We start from the raw sequence: 22059 nt of genomic DNA, 5'->3' as shown, positions 1-22059 counted from the left end.
TATGTGTATAATAAGTATTTATTAGCGATAATCGCTTCTAATAACATTTTCTATTATTGTTATGAGTGTTAGGGAATTTCTAATGTTCTTCGCATCATTTGTTTATTACCCATATTTGAGGTATTATATGTATGTGTGTATGTGCATAAACATATTGTTGACATTTTGCGAACGTAAACCCAACAATTCACAATCATTTATTTTGTTTTTTTTAACATTAACGATTTTCATAATATCATATCTTAAGAACTGAGAGAGTTTTTAATATTTATAAGACCTTAGGTTCTAAATGTTAATAAGAGCTGGTGCATGAAGTACTAAACCAATATTCTACTAAAGCAAATCAAAATAATTTATTTAAAAAAGTGAGGTTAGGTTCTTAGAATTAAATTATATTTACAATTTTTTTGAAAAATTGTAACGATATGTAGTAATCCAAATAATTTATATGTTATGACATTCGCTTGCGCAAAAAGTGAGGTTACGTTATTAAAATCAATTGATTTTATTTGTTGACAATTTATTTATTTGTTGTAAACTGTAGTAATCGACGTAATTTTTATTTACATCAGGGAAAGTCTTAACCTTGAGATTATTTATTATCAGTTGATAGTTGTTTATATTTTTATATACTATACTCTTTTGAGAACAAAAAATTATTTTAAAAGCAATTCATTTAAATATATAAAAAAAAAACGTTTTATATTAATAATTCAAAAATGCTTTATGTAGCAGAAATTTATTTTTTGTTGAACTAAAAATATTTCCTGCCTCCCAAACTGAAGCTACGCTATAACCTAAACAAATGTAATAAAATTTAAATTTACTCGCTTATCAAAGCGATTTGTATAATGTAAATTCGTAATAATTTTTTACAACAATTCATTTTTGTAACATTATCAGCTTAGCTACAGATTTTTTGTATTTTCCTTCTTACTAGTGTTGTTGCTTTTCCAACAGACGGCGAAGTTAGATCTAAAAATAGTTTTTCAGTGCATTGTTCAAAGTCATTGCGCTACAACGATGTTGTGTTTACAAATACTAAATGTTATATATATTTACATATATTTGAATGTGCATGTTTGTATGTATGTATATAGTATGTACAAATGTTATGTAGATTGCTACTGTTGCGAGTTCGTGTCCGGCTTGCTTAATACTGTTAATAATTCTCTAAACTGGAACGTTACAAGTCGAAAACAAATGCTTTGTAATAGTAGCAAATTGATAAATGAGTTTAGATAAAAATGGCTGCATTTTTAGAAAATATACACTTATTATTATAATTTTAAATAATTAAGCAAAAATATGCTTATAAATAATTTAAAAAATATGTATGCTGTACTTACATATACAGTATCATTACAAAATGCTTCATGTCGCTGTTAGATTTTCTGAGAATATTTTCTAATCCATTGAAATTTACGATTATAACATGACAAATCGTTTGCCGTTTTGTCAAAAATTATTTATTTTTTAATAAATAACTCATACGCACTGTCAACCAAGAGAAGCGCTGTCAGCCTTAAATATAATTTATTGATAACCATAGATTTTTGGGCACGCCTTCTCTGTAATTATTTGTTTATGCTCTATTACGTTTACAAACAGATATTTACAATAAATATGTAATCATATAATACTCTATGCGTAGTTCCCTTAAGCCAAACCTTTCGCGCTTATTCTTCTACGCGCATTTAATATATAATTGCATTTAATATATAAAGTGTCGATGGGTGATTTAAATGCAAATCGTTGGTATCATTCATTGAAGTGTTAGCCAAAAGTCAACACCGCTTTATACTTCTTGTAGTCTTGTGTTAAAAATTCAAACACGTACCAATGCCAAATCAACATTTTGAATCTGTGCAAGTTGAACGTACGTATTTCCAATGAAGTAAAGACATAAAAAAACATTTATTTATTTACACTGAAGAGACGGTACATGTTAGATAACGACTAAAGTGCATAAGTGAATTGAACGCCAAATAAGGGAGGCATAAGTGCGGGTGTAACCGTATGTTGAGCACTCCCGCAATTTGTAACAATGAGAGCAGTTTAAAATATGGCCAGAGATCAGTAAAATGTATTAGTAGTATTATACACCGTTTAAGTAAATTTTCGGGAAATCAGTTGACACATAACAGTTTTGTTTTATATTTTAAGTTCTATGCCCATACCTTTTGTGTGATATTTAGTGATCTGTTGTAAAGATAAATATAGTTCCATCCGTTCGTTTGTGTCGTAAATCGTTTCACCTAAAAGCAGACGATTTCACGTTCATCAACCAATTATACCCAAATATACGGGTGGGTTAATGGGCAACGGTGTTGGTGGTTAATGGGCAAAATCGGTCCACTGCCACGCCCACAAAATGGCGAAAACCGAAAACCTATACAGTGTCATAACTGAGCCATAAATAAAGTTATTAAAAAAATTTGGAACATAGGATCGCATTAGGAAGGGGCACATTTGGATGTAATTTTTTTTTCAAGTGGGCGGGACCCCGCCCTCAAATAGATGTTTTGTATATATCTTGCAAACCAAAAAAACTGTTTAAACTAAACTTTCTACAGTCGCCTCCTTTAGCCATTTCCTTATACAGTCCAAAAATGAAAGAAATCGAATATCGAATCGGATGAATAATAACCACGCCCACCTCGCATACAAAGGTTAGGTTGAAAATTACTAAAAGTGCGTTAACTCACCAACGAAAGACGTCAGAAACACTAAATTTTACAGAAGAAACATCAGAAAGAAGCTGCACTCAGATTTTGAATTCCATCTGATTCGTTCACTTTATAATATGTCACCTGATGTACGGAAAGGGGGCTTAGGTGTCAAAAAATCAATTTTCGCAATGAGATAACGCGAAACTGACAAAACGAGTTGTTTATTTTTAAACAGCTGTTTCCCAGAAAACTAGTTTTCGCACGTTAGCTCCCTTTTCGTAGACCAGGTCACATATATACATTAGGAACCAATGAAGATATCGGAATAAAACTTTACACAAATACTGTATTTGATCTGTGACATCACTTGTGGAAAAATTGCCAAAATCGGACCATGACTTTTCAAGGCCCCTGATATCGAACATGAAGAACTCAGTTCCTAAGGGTAATTTTTCACCGAAAATATATGTAGGTTAATCAATCGTATATTTTAATGTAATTCATTCCCTCAGTATTTTTTTTATAACAGTTGTCTCTGTACCAAAAATGGTTAAAATCGGGTCATAACTTCCCCCAGATCCCATATACCTAATTATAGGTAATATAAAATTAAGTGAGCGTATGGTCTTCGATATATTGTATCTTGGTGGTGAAAACGAGTGAAATCGGTTTAGGAATTACCTCAGTCTCCATATACTATTTATGATGATTTTCGTTATTCTATTGAATTTTATGCCGAATATATGGGTCGATGTGTGTGTGTTATCTTAATATAAAAATATAACAATAAATTGCGAGAGTATAAAATGTTCGGTTGCACCCGAACTTAGCCTTTCCTTACTTGTTGGTTGATAAAACTGCTACACTCTTGTGCAAAATTTTGCCACAGTTTACACAAATCTAGTACAACAAATATATTTGGCCAAGAAGTGCATGCATATACATATATGTAATAATGTATAATTAAATATTGCTTACGAGTAATGTACGTAGTTAATAACAGTTGCGTGTGGCACAGAATTTTACTTGTATAATGCAATGCATGCAACTCACATATGCCCCTACATAGATTTGTTTATATTTAGTATGCAAGGCATGGAGCCCTTTCATGCCATGGTAAAAGTGATAACAAATGAGCATTCGTATTTGGCATATTGACAAGTGCCGTTGACAAATATATAACAATAGTAATTATCCTTACCTGCTCTCCTATAAGCACGTTCACGTGAGTTGCAGTTCGTACAAAAATTATCAAAGAAAAATAAAATATATTTTTTTAAATAACAAATTTCCACAATTGCATGCATATCATTTATTATAGATATAGCATATAGTTCCTTCAAAATTTACAATGTGGAATATATCGTTACTTTGCACCATTTTGTCAATATCAATTCGGCTATCATTTCCAATCGATTCGTAAATGATCGCAAATAACTTTCCTACTGCTGCACAGCTGTATTTAATTGAAACGCCACCTCATCCATGTCGTACCGAAGTGCAAAAAGCAATGAAGTTCTTTGTGAGCAAATAGAATTGGACTTTGGCGCCACTGGCGACAGAATTTAATTGTGTGCATCCGATTTTCGTTGTCTGTCTCTTTGTGGCTTGCAACAGTTTTATTAAAATTTATTTCACTGTGAGTGCATATATCTATGTTTATTTGTACATATGTTTTGAAATGCGTGCGTCAAGTATCTAGAGCACTCGATATATATATACATATATATAAATACATATGTACGGATTTGTTACTTAAATAATAGGTATTTTCACAAAAGAAAGATATATTAAGAAAGTATAAAATTAATAATTTAATTCATGAATGAATCAAATGACCGTTATTTTCAAAGCTATTTAAACTGTTAAACTTTAAAGCGATAACTCAATTATACCAAATTATTATTTTTGTTTTCGTTTTCTATTTCAGCGCCACAATCGTATCCAACCAACGACGATCAGGAATTCCGTCGTAACTATGCCGTCGAATATGGCGCGCCATTAATCACACCTCTCATGGAATATGTAACACTTGAATTAAATACCAATTATACAATACGTTGTGAGGCCGATGAGCCAATGTTGTGGAAATTACCTACTTCTTACTTAACTGAACCCGAAGTGAAAATATTTGACACGGGCGACCCACAACGTCCCTACGGCAGTATGTTATATCTGCTGGATATTTCACATTCGGCTTTGGGCAATTACTATTGTGTAAAAAATTCAAGTATTAAAAAGGACATAGACGAGATGGCGGACGAGGAACTAGTAGAGTTGGTTAATAATAATAAAGCCTCTTCGATTTACATCTATGTTAATGGTAAGCATAAATGCGCTGCAAACGCAGTTTGTATTTACTAACGCTATGCTATGCTCCCCAACAGATCCAGATAATCTTCTGGCAGAAATCGATTTTCCGGTCATAACTGCGATTCAATATCAGGATACGGTCATACCATGTAAACCAACTATGCCTAATATAGAAGTGCTCCTAACCACACCGCATGGTGAAGTAAGTATACATACTATATAAACACTTATATATTTAGTTATTTTGACTTGTTGTTGCACAGTTTTATTGCTTTCAATCTAGCAATTTTTACACTTTTCGCATACACGCACATAATAAGCTTTTCGATTACACTTTTAATGAAATATTTAATTCAAATTAATGTTTATCAATACTATTTACATATATTTCTTATTATCACATATTTACGTCTGATGTGTCATTTAATTTTCGTCTTTACTAAAATGGTTGTGGTTGCTACACACATTTATTTTTGGCTTAATACATTACATTTAGAATGGGGTGCAGGCCACAGCTTTGTGTTCCTCTAAGTTGGCGCCAAATTGTTCAAGCTTTCCACCGGACAATGTGTATGACTCAATTGGATTCGATCCGAAAATCGGTTTCATTGTACGCAATTTGGAAAGAATTGTCGATTTGGAATGTTTTACCCGAAATGGAAGCACATATCCCATTTCGATTGAAGTGAAACGTATGTTACCCACGTCTTGTTTACCCTTTTTACCTTAAAAAACAACAACTACCTATATACATTAGTAGATCTCGTAATCAGTTGTATATATATACATTCAAGCATTCATAGTTATCCCCAAATCAATATATGTATATAGAGTACTTAGCGTAGATAGTACACAGAGTACATAGTAAAGTAGTTGTGGCAATATGCCAAAATGTAAAAATTTGTAATTATTTGGCATTATTCTTTATAAACACAAAGATATGAAATTCACAAGATTTATATAACTAGATTTATAGATTGTAATCGTAGTAAATACAAATCAACATTTAATGATTTTTTATATTAGGCCTTTGCTTTATAAGGCTTTATTGTAACGGGTGATTTTTTTGAGGTTAGGATTTTCATGCATTAGTATTTGACAGATCACGTGGGATTTCAGACATGGTGTCAAAGAGAAAGATGCTCAGTATGCTTTGACATTTCATCATGAATAGACTTACTAACGAGCAACGCTTGCAAATCATTGAATTTTATTACCAAAATCAGTGTTCGGTTCGAAATGTGTTTATCGACAAATTTTGTTCAGCGATGAGGCTCATTTCTGGTTGAATGGCTACGTAAATAAGCAAAATTGCCGCATTTGGGGTGAAGAGCAACCAGAAGCCGTTCAAGAACTGCCCATGCATCCCGAAAAATGCACTGTTTGGTGTGGTTTGTACGCTGGTGGAATCATTGGACCGTATTTTTTCAAAGATGCTGTTGGACGCAACGTTACGGTGAATGGCGATCGCTATCGTTCGATGCTAACAAACTTTTTGTTGCCAAAAATGGAAGAACTGAACTTGGTTGACATGTGGTTTCAACAAGATGGCGCTACATGCCACACAGCTCGCGATTCTATGGCCATTTTGAGGGAAAACTTCGGAGAACAATTCATCTCAAGAAATGGACCCGTAAGTTGGCCACCAAGATCATGCGATTTAACGCCTTTAGACTATTTTTTGTGGGGCTACGTCAAGTCTAAAGTCTACAGAAATAAGCCAGCAACTATTCCAGCTTTGGAAGACAACATTTCCGAAGAAATTCGGGCTATTCCGGCCGAAATGCTCGAAAAAGTTGCCCAAAATTGGACTTTCCGAATGGACCACCTAAGACGCAGCCGCGGTCAACATTTAAATGAAATTATCTTCAAAAAGTAAATGTCATGAACCAATCTAACGTTTCAAATAAAGAACCGATGAGATTTTGCAAATTTTATGCGTTTTTTTTTTTTAAAAAGTTATCAAGCTCTTAAAAAATCACCCTTTATAAAAATGGTTACAACCATCTTTTTGGCAGCATGCGTATACCGTGACGAAAGAACTCCTCATCTTTCGAGTCGATCCAAGTATCAATCCAATTTTTGACTTCTTCATAAGAACTGAAGTGCTCGTTAGCTAGACCGTGTGCCATCGATCGGAACAAGTGGTAGTCAGAGCAACGTCTGGAGAATACAGCGGGTGGGATAAGATCTCCCATTTCAGCATCTCCAAATATTTTTTGACCACCTTTGCGACGTGAGGCCGAGCATTGTCATGCTGGAGAATGACTTTGTCGTGTCTTTCCTCGTACTGCGGCCGGTTTTCTTTTTTTTTTGCGTTCGGTATTGATCTCCTATGATGGTTTCACTTGGCTTTAGCAGCTCATAATATATCACACCCAGCTGGTCCCACCAAATGCAGAGCATAACCTCGGCTTCATAATCACCATTCTTAAAACGTTGAAACCATTCGCGACATGTGCTTTCACTTAGGACAGCCTCAGCCGCACTTTTCTTGGAATTAAAAAAGAAAAGCAAAATTTCCCGCAAATATCGAAAATTCGGCTCAAAAAGTGACATTTTCAGTTGAGAATAAGTTTGGGATGCAAACAGATCTCTACAAATATTTTGTTGGGTTAATGTTGACACAAATGTCCACGATCGATATAAAACTATTTTATCGACCAGTGCTTGAACCTAGAGACATCTATTGGATAACAGCGGAAGCAAAGTTGTAGACCTGATATATTTTCATACAACAGTTTAATCCCAGAGTAAGAGAGATAACTTATCTGGTCGGATTCAGTTGGGGAGAGTCCACTTCAGTCTTTATATATAGATTAAGATTAGTTTTCCAAATTATGCAGAAATAGCATATAACATAAAAGAATATCAGAGAAAGACAAAGATGAAGGGGGAAAGAGAAACCATCAGATTTTGCTTGTGTGATGGCTCGGAATAAGAATTTTTTTTTTTTAAGGAATGCATTATTACCGTGAGTCGTGTCTCGTGTCGCTGGAACTTAGTACACACACGTTTTGTAGACTTACCGAGAAAGTTACCGATATAGTTTATTTTATACGTACATTCAACGCAGTAGAGGGCGGGACCTTTTCCGGCTAAACAATGCAAATCTAGATAAGTTCAACAGTTTATACACGCATAATATTAATTTTGGTGAGTTTAAGTAGTAAAATTATTAAAAAATGTCATTTAAAAATCTTGCAAAATTTGTTTCATTAAAATGTATATATTTGTAATTTATACATGTAATTATATAGAATAAAAAATACTAAGTAAAACACTATTTTTTTTTTTTGTAAATAAATACATTTTATTTTCCATACGCATTCTCACACATATTTGATTAACTTCTAACCTTTTAATTACAATTATACATTATACAACAAATAAAAGCTTGTTTAGAAAACCAATTTTAACATTAAATGAATAAGTGTTCAATACTTACTAAATTTTAACACAATTTTTTATATATACATACATTATCAAACATAATTTTAAGTTATTTTCAATATTTTTTTCATTTTGTATGCAATTCTGAAGAATCGTGTACTTAGCTTTGCTCACCTTTTACTTAAGAGCTTTCTTTATTACACAAACACACCGCTCTACTTTTTGTGCGCTTTACCTGTTTACCGCTACTTCATATTAATCAATATTTTAAACATTAAACCTATACTAAATTCAACACCAACCGCTTTATTGCTGTTTAGACATTTTCCAGTGAAAGTACCGGCCGCTATGATCCACAACGCGGTTTCGTCGTCGAAATACGCGGCGTAACCGATAGCGGCAACTATATGTGCCGTCCGAGAGTGCCGTCTCCAGATAATGAAGAGGAGGAAGTAACCTTTGAGATCCATTTTGTTGGTAACGAACCTGTTATACGTGAGTTTTGCACCCCACATTTGTGATTGTTTTCTGTGTCTCTTGTACCTATCTTATTTAACTACAGTTACATTTATTGTAAGAAAACTCTTTTCTTTTTTTATTTACGGTTTGAGCTGAACGAAAAAGTATACAATTATTAGTTCTATCAATAATTAGTACAAATGATTGGAAAATTTTACTAAAATTCGAAAATGTGTAAGGGTTAACTACTTCATAGATGTTTTAGTGTATTTCGTTTAAGGTTTAGTCTTAAACAACTGAGTTGCGGTCTCAAAATTTATGAATAACTTATTGCAAATATTCTTTGATTATACATATACTTGAAAGATGGTGTTGGTATAGCTTCTTTTTATTTCAATTTTATTCGAGTATTTTACTCCTAAGTATTCAATTATATAGTTTATTATTCGTATACAAACTTATATACATGGCATTTTTCTATTTCTCCTTATACACCATTTCGGGCCTCTGGCATTCCGGTGGTTATTGCAATACATATGTATGTACTTGCATACGTGTGTATATAACTACTTAACAAACGAGCGTAACACGTTTAAAATCTTTTTGCTTTAACACTAAAACATGAAAAAACTCAATTAATTAAACATATGTATTAATATTCGACAATCTGAAGCATCGGAAATAGCATCGGTGGAGGCTACAATAGCTACAATGAATACCACAACTACAATCGTACCAAAGCACAACGTCCTACAAATCATATCCTTAAAAACTAAACGCATTTATAAACCCAGACCCAGACCAAGCCGAAGCACGAAATCCGAAACAAGTACAGTAACTAACAAAACTATGTCTGTCACTAACCGCATTTTTGATGTAGCTAAAGTAAACAAATCGCCTGTTTTGTATTCAATATTGAATAAATCTGTTGTTGTATCAGATATGGATGTGGATGTGGATGTTGATGTTAATATTGACCCAACTAATCTTGGTGATGGCAATGTTGTTAATGAAAAAAATAAGATTAAATTTGGCGCTGGAATTCATAATAGCAATAGCATAGCAAATGTTGTGGGTGTTACTAATGGTGACGGTTACGATTATGGTACGACGCACGCGACTACCATTTCTGGTTATACGAAAATCGCAAAAGTAGTTGAAAATCATGCAGACGACAATCTCACAGACATTGTTAGTAGTGCGCGAAATGTTGTTGAAGAAAATCATAATTATGAAATCGAATCTCAGCGTTCAACACGTGTGCGCGCCACAAAGAGACCGTTTTTGAAACGCGCTGCGCCAACGACTAGATGGCATAGTTCACGATTCCGTGGTGCGCTGCGATGTAAGTTTCATATAATTGCAGCTATTGCAGTATTTTAAAAGCTACACACTTCCTTGTAGATTTTTCGTATCCTTATTCTCGAAATTGTTGTTTGATGCACGAAATTTTCTTGTTACTACATTTTTAAGCGCATGCGTTCGGCTGGAAAATTATAGCTCTTCATATACTTTTACTTTCGAACAAAATTTTTCCAAATGCACAATTTATTCATTAAACTTTAAATACATATGTACATGTGTACCCCGTTTTTCGTTTTCATTTCGTTCGAAAGCTGTTGGCTTAAATGAGGTTTCAAAAGCTTTCGTAAGCTTTTGGCTTAACTGAAGTTTCAAAAGCTTTTGTAAGCTTTTGGCTTAAATGAAGTTTCAAAAGCTTTCGTAAGCTTTTGGCTTAACTGAAGTTTCAAAAGCTTTTGTAAGCTTTTGGCTTAAATGAAGGTTAAAAAGCTTTCGAAAGCTGTTGGCTTAAATGAAGGTTGAAAAGCTTTCGTAAGCTTTTGGTTTAAATTTTGCTCGTACCATTCACGCTTACAAAGTTTTATATTACTGCGAACTATTTTTGGTAAGTGCAAAATTTTAACCCTGGAAAGTCATGCCTCGTCGTTTCGACGACGCGAGTGTTTATTTTGTACAAAAGCCGAATGAATCAGAGCTGTGAAAATTTTATTTATTTAATAAAAGATTTAAGAAAAACTGTTTGATATTGCTTTATTTAGAATATATATAAACCAGGTAATGTGAATATATTGATTTTAGTAGGTTTTGATGGGTAGGATAATATATTAAGGCCTTTGAGTAATGCCGTCGTCGAATCGACGAGGGATGACCTCTACGTAATAAAAATAGCGATGACCTTCTAGGGTTAAAAGTTAAATGTTGCGATGCGTGTACTTCTGAAAACGGCAGAAGTTTGTTAAAGCCGAATTAATCTAAATGTTGGAAAATAGAAACTTTGCTATGATGACAGCTTCATACTTGTAAGTTAATGAAAGCTTCATTACTTAAGGTTACTATGGTGTTCTAGACTTATGAGTAGCTAGATATTGAATTAATATAATTCAAAACTCCTACTATCCAATTAAACTATCGTACAAGAGACTTTTGAAGCACACATTAAGCACACACTCTGAATTTAATTAGGTAATATTTAAAATATTTATGTAAATATGTACATATGTAAATAGCTCATCATTTATTATTTAAACAACTTTGGCTTTATAATTTCACCTAAAAAAGATGGCGATGTCTACATGCTTTCATAGCTTGTTGACATCTTTAAGGAGCTTTTTGCCTAACAGATTCTAGTGTGTTTAAACAAACTGAGCTTTTATTGTCATATTTTATTATTAGCTTCGGGAACTGGTACATAGTCTAATAGCGTTTTCTTTTCTCAAAAAAATGTAACATTTATTCTGCCCTGTATTCGGATTTTCAAATTGTGGATGAGAGTTGACTAGCATAATAGGAAGACATTTCTCTGTTCTTTTATCACGTAAAAAATGGAAAACATTCAAAAAGGTAGTAGAGCATTTGTATAATGTTGAAATATAAAAAGGCAGCATTTTCATCGAGAAAAGAAAACGCTATAAGTGTCATTTCAAGCGCTTCAAGGTATTTTTGTTTTCATCACACATTTTATATTCTCATTGTATGTAAGTATATTGTAGATACTACTCATTAACTCATTGAATGTTTTCAAACTGCATTTGATTTATTTCTTTTTTGTATTTATTTGTTTATTAGATTGTACAATTTTTGTAGTGTTTTGTGAGATTGATGTATGTATTATATTTGATTTGTATTTGTTATGCTGTATTTTTATGTATTCGCATGTTTTTCGTACAATTTGTACTCCTCTGTTCTATGTATTATCCCCAAGTAATGTTGGCTTTTAGTATTTAGTAACATTTATACAAAAGAACAAATTCACTTATATGTTTATATCAATTTCTTGCTTGCGTAATGCAAAATCGTAAAACTATAGCGAGTACGAAATTTATTGAGAAACCGATTATAACCTCGAATTCGCGTGGACATGTGAACGTTGGTGAAAACTTCACTTTGAATTGTTATGCGAAAATCGCCTTTGATGTTAACTACGCAACAGATTGGAAAACACCACCAGGCGTTGATGAGGTGAGTTGTATTTAAGGAAAAATTAAAAGAATTGAAGAAAAAATAAATTAAGTAAATAAAATGGACGAACTAAAGAGATTTTATTGGAAAAAAAAAGTAAAAATCAAATACAGTTGAACTTCCTTAATTCCAATCAAAATAATCCCGAAAAAAAACTTCAAGTCTGAGAGACTTCCGAGTTACGGAAGGTAATTTATATGAAAATTTATTTCTATTTCCAATTCAAGAGCTCGAGTTATGGAAGTTCAACTCTATTAAAATATTATTTAAGACACAAATAAATTTTTACTCAATACTCTTTCAAATATTAACATCCACAAAGCATTACGTTCTACTAAAAATTTTTAAACATGCCATTATAGAGTCGTATCATCAAAAGTATACCAGCATTTATAAACTCAACATCGACACATCAAATCGGTGAGGCAAAGTTGACCATATTAAATGCTAAGAAATCAGATTCTGGTCTCTATGAATGCATTTGCACGGATCATTCGAAAAATGTTGGACGCAACAATTATCAAATGACAGTTTTAAGTAAGTCTTCACGCAATATTCATTTAAGCACAATTCTTATTTAATTATTTTTAAACAAATTCATTGCCAGATCGCGATGAGGGTTATATTAACATTAGTGAGCCTTCCGGTTATTACAAAATCGCCAGTAATGCCAATAAAAAGGTGCAAATCAATGTTAAATATCGCGGTTATCCCTTCCCAACGCTCACTTGGCACAAACCGGACAACACGCAAATTCATCCATCGAAAAAGTATATCATCAACACAACCGACACTTCAATAACACTGCAAATACTGAATGCACAACTCGAAGACAGTGGTGAATATGTGGTGCGCGCCAAGAATGAATTGCTGATGAAAGAGTTGAAATTCAATGTGAGCATCAGCGACAAGCCCAAAGTCACTGTGGACGATGTGTACGTACAGGCTGGCGAGGAAGCGCATTTGCAGTGTAAAGTGTTAGCTTATCCTGCCGCTATAGTCTCATGGGTATTTACACCATGTAGCATAGCGCCGCGTTGGCCCTCGTGTGACAAGCGTTTGGAACAAAATTTTAATGTATGCGAAGTTTATTATCACTTAACTTCTACTTTTATACTAATATGTTTATTTTCATTTAATATTCTTATATAACAACCTACTATAGTCTACACGGAATGCCCAACCCGGCAAAATGGCGGTCGAATATATACATGAGCTGCATTTCACGCCCGAACAGCCAGGTATTATGCATTGCGTGGCAGGCAATGCGAAAGGAGTGAATGAAGGTAAAGGTCATGTGCTCATTGGCGATATAGACGACAATATGACCATATTCGGTACGGATGAGAATAAAAAAATCGCACGTGGTGATGAGGTGACACTCACCTGCGCTGCGCTGTCTTACTACTTCTCTGATGATTTGGATTGGTATAAAGATGGCGAATTGGTGGAAGATGGCAGCAGTAAGTTGTGTTTTGACTTTGCAATTATTTTCGATTTTTCACTTATGCTTGTGTTTCAGATTTTGTCATCACCAACTCCTCAACCAACTACTCGTATCAGAAAACGCTAATAATCAAAAACATTCAGGAACGCAATCAGGGCACCTATGAGTGTCGTGGACGTAATGCGAACAATCCCGATTTGCAAGAAACCAAATATCGCAGCATTTTTGTTTATGGTAAGTTTGCGCTAAAATCGGGTCCATAATCCATATCACCAAACTTGAAGGGTGACATATAGAATAAGCAAATGTTTATTTACTTATGCAGAACCTTTGGCACCACGTATGGTGCAAAGCAATCTTGATGACAGTGATAAATTGGAGCGCAAGCTTGGCGATGCTTTACAATTGGAATGCCAGCCGGAAGCCATACCAGCGGCCGAAGTTCATTGGTATAGAGATGATGTTGAACTGAATAACAGTAGTTATGTGGACATAGTGGACGAAGGCAGCAAACTAATTATACAATATATCAAACCTGAACACGAAGGTGTCTACAAATGTGTGGCCCTAAATCGTTTGGGTTCTGTCGAATTAAGTTCGGCGGTTAAAATTACAAGTAAGTTCCACTTTGAACGTATTTTTAACGCAATTAAAAATATTAATACAACGTTTGAGTGGCAAGTAAACTAAAAAATCGCAAAACTAAATTTATTCACAGATTTACCACGCATACGCATCAGTTGGATACTTGGCATACTGTTCTTCTTCATTTTACTCATTGCCTTGGTGATCTATTTGTATGTGCGTGTTATGCGCGAACGCCAGCGACTGCGCGAGTTCAAAGCGGCCGGTCTCGCGAATTTCGAAGAAGGCGCCGTAGAGCATATAAATCCCGCACTGACTTTAGACGAGCAAGCCGATCTATTGCCGTATGATCGTGCCTTTGAGTTCCCACGCGAAAAGTTGAAATTGGGCAAGCAATTGGGTGCTGGTGCGTTTGGTGTGGTATTGAAAGCTGATGCAGAGGGCATACGTCCAGGTGAAAAGGAAACTGTGGTAGCGGTGAAAATGGTGAAACGCATTGCTGATAATGAGGTGATGCGTGCGCTTGTAACGGAATTGAAAATTTTGGTGCATCTCGGACCACATTTGAATGTTGTCAACCTGTTGGGCGCTGTCACCAAGAATATTGCGAAACGTATGTAGCAAAATTACGCGTTTGTGGTTATATTATTTTTGAAAATATTTAATTTTTTTCAGGTGAATTAATGGTTATTGTGGAGTACTGTCGTTATGGTAATGTACAAAACTTTTTACTGCGCAATCGTAAACGTTTCATAAATCAAATTAACACCGAAACTGATAAAATTGATCCAACCATTACGAAACAACGGTTTTCGGATAATTTCGAATACAATCGGTATGTTCATTTTCTGTATGCTAACAGTTCAAGTTTATATATATTTTCTTAAAATGCATTGAACATTGCATGTAGTTTTATAATGAGTGTTTTTAAACTAATTAGTAGTATGATTATTAATTGTTTACTAATATTGAATTTTTTTACTAATATACCTTTTTTACTCATTTACATAATAATTTAATATTTGCATATTTTTTAATGGTTATGTAAAAACATTACCTGTAGTTTTAACTGAACTTAATAATTTTAATTTGTATTTGTATGGGTATTATTGCAATTAATGATTACATTTATCAGTTTGTAGCATGACTTCTTGCATGATTGGAATATTTGATGTTTTATGTATTATGGTAGTTATTTAAAATATCATCTGGGTTTCTTACATTCTCATAAGATAGAAACTTACGATCTAACAGTGGTTTGGAAGTGATTTAAGGGGTATGGTGGGTTTCAAAGGTTTAAAAAGATAAAATTTTTACTTAAAGGCCACACCTAGTGTAATGGCCTAAAAAAAGGTGATTTTTGGGAATTTTTATTAAAAAAAATACTTTATCAATTATTTCAAAATTTTAAGAATATATTTATACATGTTTCAAGAATATACAGTGAAATTTTTGAAAAAAAAATTAAATATTTTTTAAGTTATAGTCGATCTCCAACGGCGCGAAAAAAAAGGTCCTTCACTGCTGCAGTGATTCCGGCTTTCTGGATGAGATATAAAAAAAAAATTCTCCTTAAACTACATAATATTGTCTGTACAATGACCTACGATAAAAAAAATCAAAAATTGACAATATGGCGGCTTTTTAAAAAAAAATAGTCGAATTTTACCCAAAATTTTGGTCGTTTTTGGCCTGCCAAAATTCGATTTTTTGATCAGATCAAAAATCGATAGGTCAATGTATGGAGAACTATATAAAGAACATGTAAAAAACTCGATAGTGATCAGATCATTTGTTTTTGAGTAATCACTGCAGCAAATTCGGAAAGTGAGAAAAATTTTGGGAGAATAAGACAAAAAAATCAAATTCTGAAATTTTGAAACCCACCTAACCTCTTAAAACTCGTAACGTTCTTACTTTTTCGATTCAAAAATACTAAATATTTGCAATTTTAATAATCTAATAACTGATTTCTAGTAGTTTCTAGTATTCATATAAACCCATTTTTCCTATCCAAATCCCAATACTAACACTACTAATAATGAAATGTATATAACACCATTTTTTATTATTTCTAAATTGCACTTAAATTGATTGTATAAATACCTTTGTGAACACTTTAATAACTTCTATATATATGTATGTCTGTATGTATTTAACTATATTTTTGTGGTGCTGGTAAATGTTTGTCCCTACTACCACAATCCAATGCGAATTATGCTTGTGTACTTACAATGGGACTAATCTAATATTTGTGTGGTGCACATAACAACAACAACTATTTGTATACACTTGGCTTGGATGGCTTGCATTTTATTTGAATCAGTGATGGAGTAAAATATGTTAATCTGGCATTTGCAAATCATCAATATGTTAATCATATGAATAATGTGAACAATAATTACACGGCAAATAATCGTAGAAACTCTGACGAGGATCCACGCTCTGGCACACGTGCTGGACGTCCCAATTCCACTGGATATTTGCGTCAATCGGATTTGTATGAGGGACATGTGGATAGTTGTGCCACAGAGCAGACTATCATTACCACAATACCGGAGGGTGAGTGTTGTAAATGATTTACATTATTTTTATATACATATTTTATATTATATTATTTTTAACGATATACGATTTTTTTCACCGCCAGACGATGATCATGTGCTCTCCAATAATTCGGTGCAACCTGCTTGGCGCTCGAACTACAAGCCAGATAGTACAGAAGCGATGACAGTTACCACAACACATTTGGTGAGTTGGGCCTTCCAAGTGGCACGTGCCATGGACTATCTGTCGTCGCGTAAAGTGTTACACGGTGATCTGGCTGCACGTAATATATTGCTTTGTGAGAATAATGTGGTGAAAATTTGCGATTTCGGCTTGGCACGTTCCATGTATAAAAGTGAGAATTATAAGAAACAAGGCGAAGCACCGTTGCCCATCAAATGGTTGGCACTGGAATCGCTCAGCGATCACATATTTAGCACATACACTGATGTCTGGTCGTTTGGTATTGTTTTGTGGGAGTTCTTTTCATTAGCGAAAGTGCCCTATCCCGGTATGGATCCGAATCAGAGTTTATATTTGAAGATCAAGGATGGTTATCGCATGGAGAAACCGCCATATGCTAATAATGAATTGTACGACATAATGCTGGAGTGTTGGAGTACAAATCCGGAGAGCCGTCCATTATTTAATGTGCTGGAAAAGTATTTCGCACGCATGCTGGGCGATGATGTGACAAATGTAAGTAGAAATATACATATAACCTTAAAATTGTGCTTGAAGCAGTTTTGCGTAGATATATATAAAAATATAGAGCATGTAGTAATAAATATTATTAATTTTAAATAGCACTATGTTGATTTGAATGACACTTATTTGCGCGCCAACATGGACAATGCAAATCCCAAAGCAACTGATTATCTATCGTTAATGGGTTCACCAGACGAAATGGCACCGGCGCCACCACGCTATGTAAACGGCCATATATTACCAGAAATACGTAAGTATAATTTGCACATCCACACTTCAGACAATGTTTTTACACACAAAATTACGTATTTACATTTGTACATACATATATATGAATGTGTCTGTGACTTCCTTTAACTAACCACTCTTACATATTTCTATGTTCTATTTAAAATCTTTCCATCTACATACATACATACACTCGTATATGTGTTTACATCTGTCTTCGATTTCATGCAACTAACCCCACACTCCGACTTGCTTATATGCGTTTTGTGCGTTTGTCCTTCCCATTACGTTCACCCAGGTATACAGCCATCTACTTCCGACGACTACTTAAATATGAGCATCGAAACTGGTACAACCATTTTCTCACCGACACGTCCAAAAGATTATCAAAATTCAAATGATGATACAAATACAACAACAACTTCTTTCACCTTCCCAGATAATCTAGCACCAACAGCACCACCACTAGAATCACAACATTCCCCAACATTATTGAATAATCTCAATAGTCCAGCGAATAAGAATCGCAAAAAAGAGGGCATACAACCGGAGGAGATACCAATGCTGCCGGGCGCACATCACACAGCATCCGATGATGGTGACGAGAGTCCGGAGCAAGCGCGAAAGTTCGCCAGAAACATAATATCACAACAGCAAGTACGCGCTGCACCCACACCGTCACCGCGTCATCACATCGCCGAGACGGAACTCACCGGTGGCGATAACTATGTGAATGTGAAATCACCGAAGAATGGTGCGAGAACGGCAGATGCATTTTCAAACCCTAGTTATCAAATATTAAAGACTGTATCAAAGGAAGTGGAAGATAAATAGAGTGGGTGCAGCAGACAATCCAATATAATACAGCGCGTACGGTTTAATATAAGGTGCTTTTTTACTATTGCAAATATATACGTGGCTGCAGATATGAGCGAACAAATATGGTCAAGATTGAATTAGATTTCGACTTTCCAGTTAACTATAACCTACAAACTATATTTGTGTGTTAACTATGGGGATGATAAAGTTAAAGTCGATTTATACTGAATTTTGCTATTAAGTGTACATTTTCAGTGTCAAAAGAATTTAGAATTATAAGTACCGCATGTGATGATTTTGCATATTATTCATAACTACTTTGCACTTATATGAACGGCTTAAGCTCTTAAAATGGCATTGCACTTTTAGATGAAAGTGTGCTAGCATAAAAATGCAAGAAGCATTTATCGAAATGGAAGCATAAACGGTTGAAGAGCATTATATTTTCCATTATTTCATTTCAAAATAGTCTTAAAATTATATACGAACTTAAAGTTTAAATTTTTTGTTATTCAAAAAAGTATTCAAAATGGTTAGAAATCATTTATACTCCTATATACATACTTATATGAATAGTAAAACAATGATATAGCCTATTTACCGACTTGAATACTTACAAATAATTGTGTGTGTTTATGTATTGCCCTAAAAATATTGTACATTTTAATTAACTATCTTCATGTAAACATAAATAATTGTTGTACACTAAAATTTAAGTGATATACTTCCGTTATACATACTTACCTACATATATGCTGATAGATAGTTTAAGATTATATATTTACAAATTAATTTAATTGTACATAGACTACTTTTAAATCAACTGAGCGTTTCATACTCAGCAGACAAGTGAACGCAGAACTTTTCAAAGTGCTATATAAAAATCTAGTTATATTGCAATAAGTTTTAAATTTTGTGAACTTGAATGCCTTAAACATTTTACACAGAAATAAAATCTATTAAATACTGGAAACTTAAACAGCTTTATGAATTCTTTAAATCGTGTTTTTTTTCATCTTGAGATAAACGTGCTTTAGATTTACGCGCAAACATTTAGTTTTAAGTGATAGCCACATCTAATGTAGTTTATAACATACATTCAAGACACACCAAGAGTTTGCAACTTGAACCTGAGCCGCTTCCGCTAGCTGTAACGGATTAATATTGAAAAATATAGAACTGACGGACATTATAAATGTATTATAGCTGTCAACAAGAAATTTTTTACCAAGAGTTTGCAACTTGAACCTGAGCCGCTTCCGCTAGCTGTAACGGATTAATATTGAAAAATATATAACTGACGGACATTATAAATGTGTTATAGCTGTCAACAAGAAATTTTTAATACCACCCTGTGTTAACGAGTGTTGCAAAACACAGTGCATACAAAAACATTGGAAAATGTATCTGCTAAACATTTTTCAATAAAGTATTTTTAATAAGTAAGTAACTTATCAAAATACAGTTGGCGCTAGTTATGTATTTTTTCTTGTGAAAAACTAATTTTTTCATAATTTCTTTAATTGAAATGTCACATTTCATGTATAACATATCTGTCAAATCATCTGATTGTCATAACAGAATCAGCTGAGTTGAGAATGAAAGCGAGTTGTCAAAACGTGATTTATGCCTATCTTTTCCACTTTCAATTGGAATCAGAGTTCAAAATCATTTATTAGTTTTGAAGAAATTGTTTTTAACGTAAAAAATTGGTTTCTTGTGTTAATATCAGAAGAACAGTTATTATAAAAAAGGAATAAACGAAGAAGTTGAACGCTATAATTCAAAAAATTAGGCATGGCACACGCCACATCGCAGGTAAGGTTCGAAATTATTGTGATAGTGACGCAATACAAGCAAATGTTTTGTGCGAAAATCTTCAAAGAAAAGCAAGAATCAACAAAGAATATTTATATTGCTGCGGTGACAACATTGTTTTAACAAAATTGTAATATTTAAAGGGACCGCAATTGTTGCACGGCTTTAAGCGTTTAACACGCTTCGACAAAGGTCTTGGTGCACAACTGCCAGATGCTTACAAAAAATTCTGGCGCGAATGGAAACTTACAACGCCTGCTGCCGTACACTATGTGCCAAAGACTGAACCCTTTGAACAAGATGAAGTGACTGGTGAAGTAAGACCTGTGCAAAATATACCCTTGCCATTAATCGACACACCGGAATCACATGAAGGCATATGGGGTGGAGAGGCTGTTATTAAGGGATTTCAGAAGCGTCATCCACAAAAAAGGCGAGTACCACACTTTTGGGTACCGACACTGCGACGCTCTGTGGTGCACAGCCAGGTGTTAAACGCGTACATTTCAATGGTTGTGACCGATCGTACCATCGATCAAATTCATGATTGTCATGGCTTTGATCACTATCTTCTAAAGGTACGTAACTCTTTAGTTGTGATGAAATAACTTCATGTCTTTACAATAAAATATTTTTTTCAAAATCAGAATCTTGCTTGCGATTTACGTTCTAAACTAGCGCTCAAACTAAAACGAAAAATACTAATGGAATTGAAGGATGGTTGTCCAAATTTATCTAACAACCCATCAGAAAGAGAGCGAGTTCTTAAGGAATACAAATGTTATTTAGATTCGGTATGTTGTAAATTATTGTATTGAATATGTGCAATTATTAATATAAACTCGGTATGCTTTAGTATACGCCAGAGGAAATTGAATGGTACGGACATACTTACGAAGAGGCCATACGTAAGTTGCAAGCACAAATACGCGCCGAAAACCCCATTGTTCCACATAAAATCGAATTTCGTATGAAATTAGTAGAACAACTGAGAAATGCCGGTATTAGCGAAGCTAGTGGCAGTCACATCAGTGATAAGACAGCAAAAGGAAGCGACGACGCTGACATCGAACGCCTAACAAAACTGTAAGTATCATTTTATAATTGAAAAAACTCACCAAATAACTATTATTTGTTCTGCAGTGAAGCACCATCATCGTCTACATCAAGCTGGTTGTCGAAAATCAATCCATTTGGCAAAAAACAAGAAACTTAAAAGACCTAGTCTATTTCTCTAATTCATTGTTTTGAAAAAATTAATGTTTATCAAACACATCGTTACTTTTTTAGATTCAATGTATGTATATGGTATAGAGGCTTTCATCAATATTTCTCACCTATGAGTAGTGTTTTACGAAAATTGTACCGAAAGTATGTATGTCACTTGGAAACATATCGAATATGTGTTCCGAACACATATCATACTTGCAGTACAATTTTAGTAAAATGTAAGTTTATACTCAGCTATGAAAGTGAAATAAAACCAACTATATATGCAACAAACACAGTTAATTCTTTTTGCTAATTTTCTAACATTGAGTATTTTTTAAATATACCACTATTTATACATTTTTGCCCACCATGATGTGA

The 22059-nt window shown here is 33.8% G+C and overlaps 2 protein-coding genes across 13 annotated transcripts in view; both read left to right on the top strand.

Annotated features, from left to right (window-relative positions):
• Positions 1 to 19651, top strand: part of LOC105218200 (vascular endothelial growth factor receptor 1) — a 66655-nt gene extending 47004 nt beyond the window's left edge. For 4 of the 12 annotated variants that reach the window (XM_054226961.1, XM_054226962.1, XM_054226963.1 and 1 more), the window contains exons 3-18: positions 4603 to 4995; positions 5060 to 5187; positions 8699 to 8873; positions 9778 to 10182; positions 12166 to 12317; positions 12680 to 12854; positions 12925 to 13394; positions 13483 to 13780; positions 13840 to 13998; positions 14090 to 14380; positions 14483 to 14962; positions 15025 to 15184; positions 16676 to 16911; positions 17000 to 17595; positions 17704 to 17854; positions 18131 to 19651. In XM_054226961.1, the coding sequence (XP_054082936.1) occupies positions 4603 to 4995; positions 5060 to 5187; positions 8699 to 8873; positions 9778 to 10182; positions 12166 to 12317; positions 12680 to 12854; positions 12925 to 13394; positions 13483 to 13780; positions 13840 to 13998; positions 14090 to 14380; positions 14483 to 14962; positions 15025 to 15184; positions 16676 to 16911; positions 17000 to 17595; positions 17704 to 17854; positions 18131 to 18666 (4805 nt within the window). In that variant the 3' untranslated portion in view covers positions 18667 to 19651. Of the gene's footprint in view, positions 1 to 4602; positions 4996 to 5059; positions 5188 to 5481; positions 5678 to 8698; positions 8874 to 9510; positions 9667 to 9777; positions 10183 to 12165; positions 12318 to 12679; positions 12855 to 12924; positions 13395 to 13482; positions 13781 to 13839; positions 13999 to 14089; positions 14381 to 14482; positions 14963 to 15024; positions 15185 to 16675; positions 16912 to 16999; positions 17596 to 17703; positions 17855 to 18130 lie in introns of those variants that run through there. The other 8 variants (XM_054226968.1, XM_054226965.1, XM_054226966.1 and 5 more) reach the window with 8 other exon arrangements.
• A 585-nt stretch (positions 19652 to 20236) lies between these two features.
• Positions 20237 to 21976, top strand: Gmd_1 (39S ribosomal protein L28, mitochondrial). The gene is made up of 5 exons (XM_011193628.3): positions 20237 to 20469; positions 20613 to 21047; positions 21117 to 21263; positions 21326 to 21555; positions 21613 to 21976. The coding sequence occupies exons 1-5, from the start codon at positions 20449 to 20451 to the stop codon at positions 21683 to 21685; spliced, it is 906 nt and encodes a 301-aa protein (XP_011191930.1). The 5' UTR covers positions 20237 to 20448; the 3' UTR covers positions 21686 to 21976.
• Positions 21977 to 22059: the final 83 nt, after the last annotated feature.

The sequence above is a fragment of the Zeugodacus cucurbitae genome, chromosome 3 (genome assembly GCF_028554725.1).
Source record: "Zeugodacus cucurbitae isolate PBARC_wt_2022May chromosome 3, idZeuCucr1.2, whole genome shotgun sequence".
Taxonomy (NCBI): domain Eukaryota; kingdom Metazoa; phylum Arthropoda; class Insecta; order Diptera; family Tephritidae; genus Zeugodacus; species Zeugodacus cucurbitae.
The sequence above is the reverse complement of the archived record's forward strand: the minus strand, read 5'-3'. Positions and strand labels throughout refer to the sequence as shown.

Bases quoted from the DNA above. Each gene is read 5' to 3' on its own strand.
- Gmd_1 (XM_011193628.3), top strand. From the start codon at position 20,449: ATGGCACACGCCACATCGCAG. The intron at 20,470-20,612 runs GTAAGGTTCGAA...TAATATTTAAAG, and splicing joins TGGCACACGCCACATCGCAG to GGACCGCAATTGTTGCACGG. The intron at 21,556-21,612 runs GTAAGTATCATT...TTTGTTCTGCAG, and splicing joins ATCGAACGCCTAACAAAACT to TGAAGCACCATCATCGTCTA.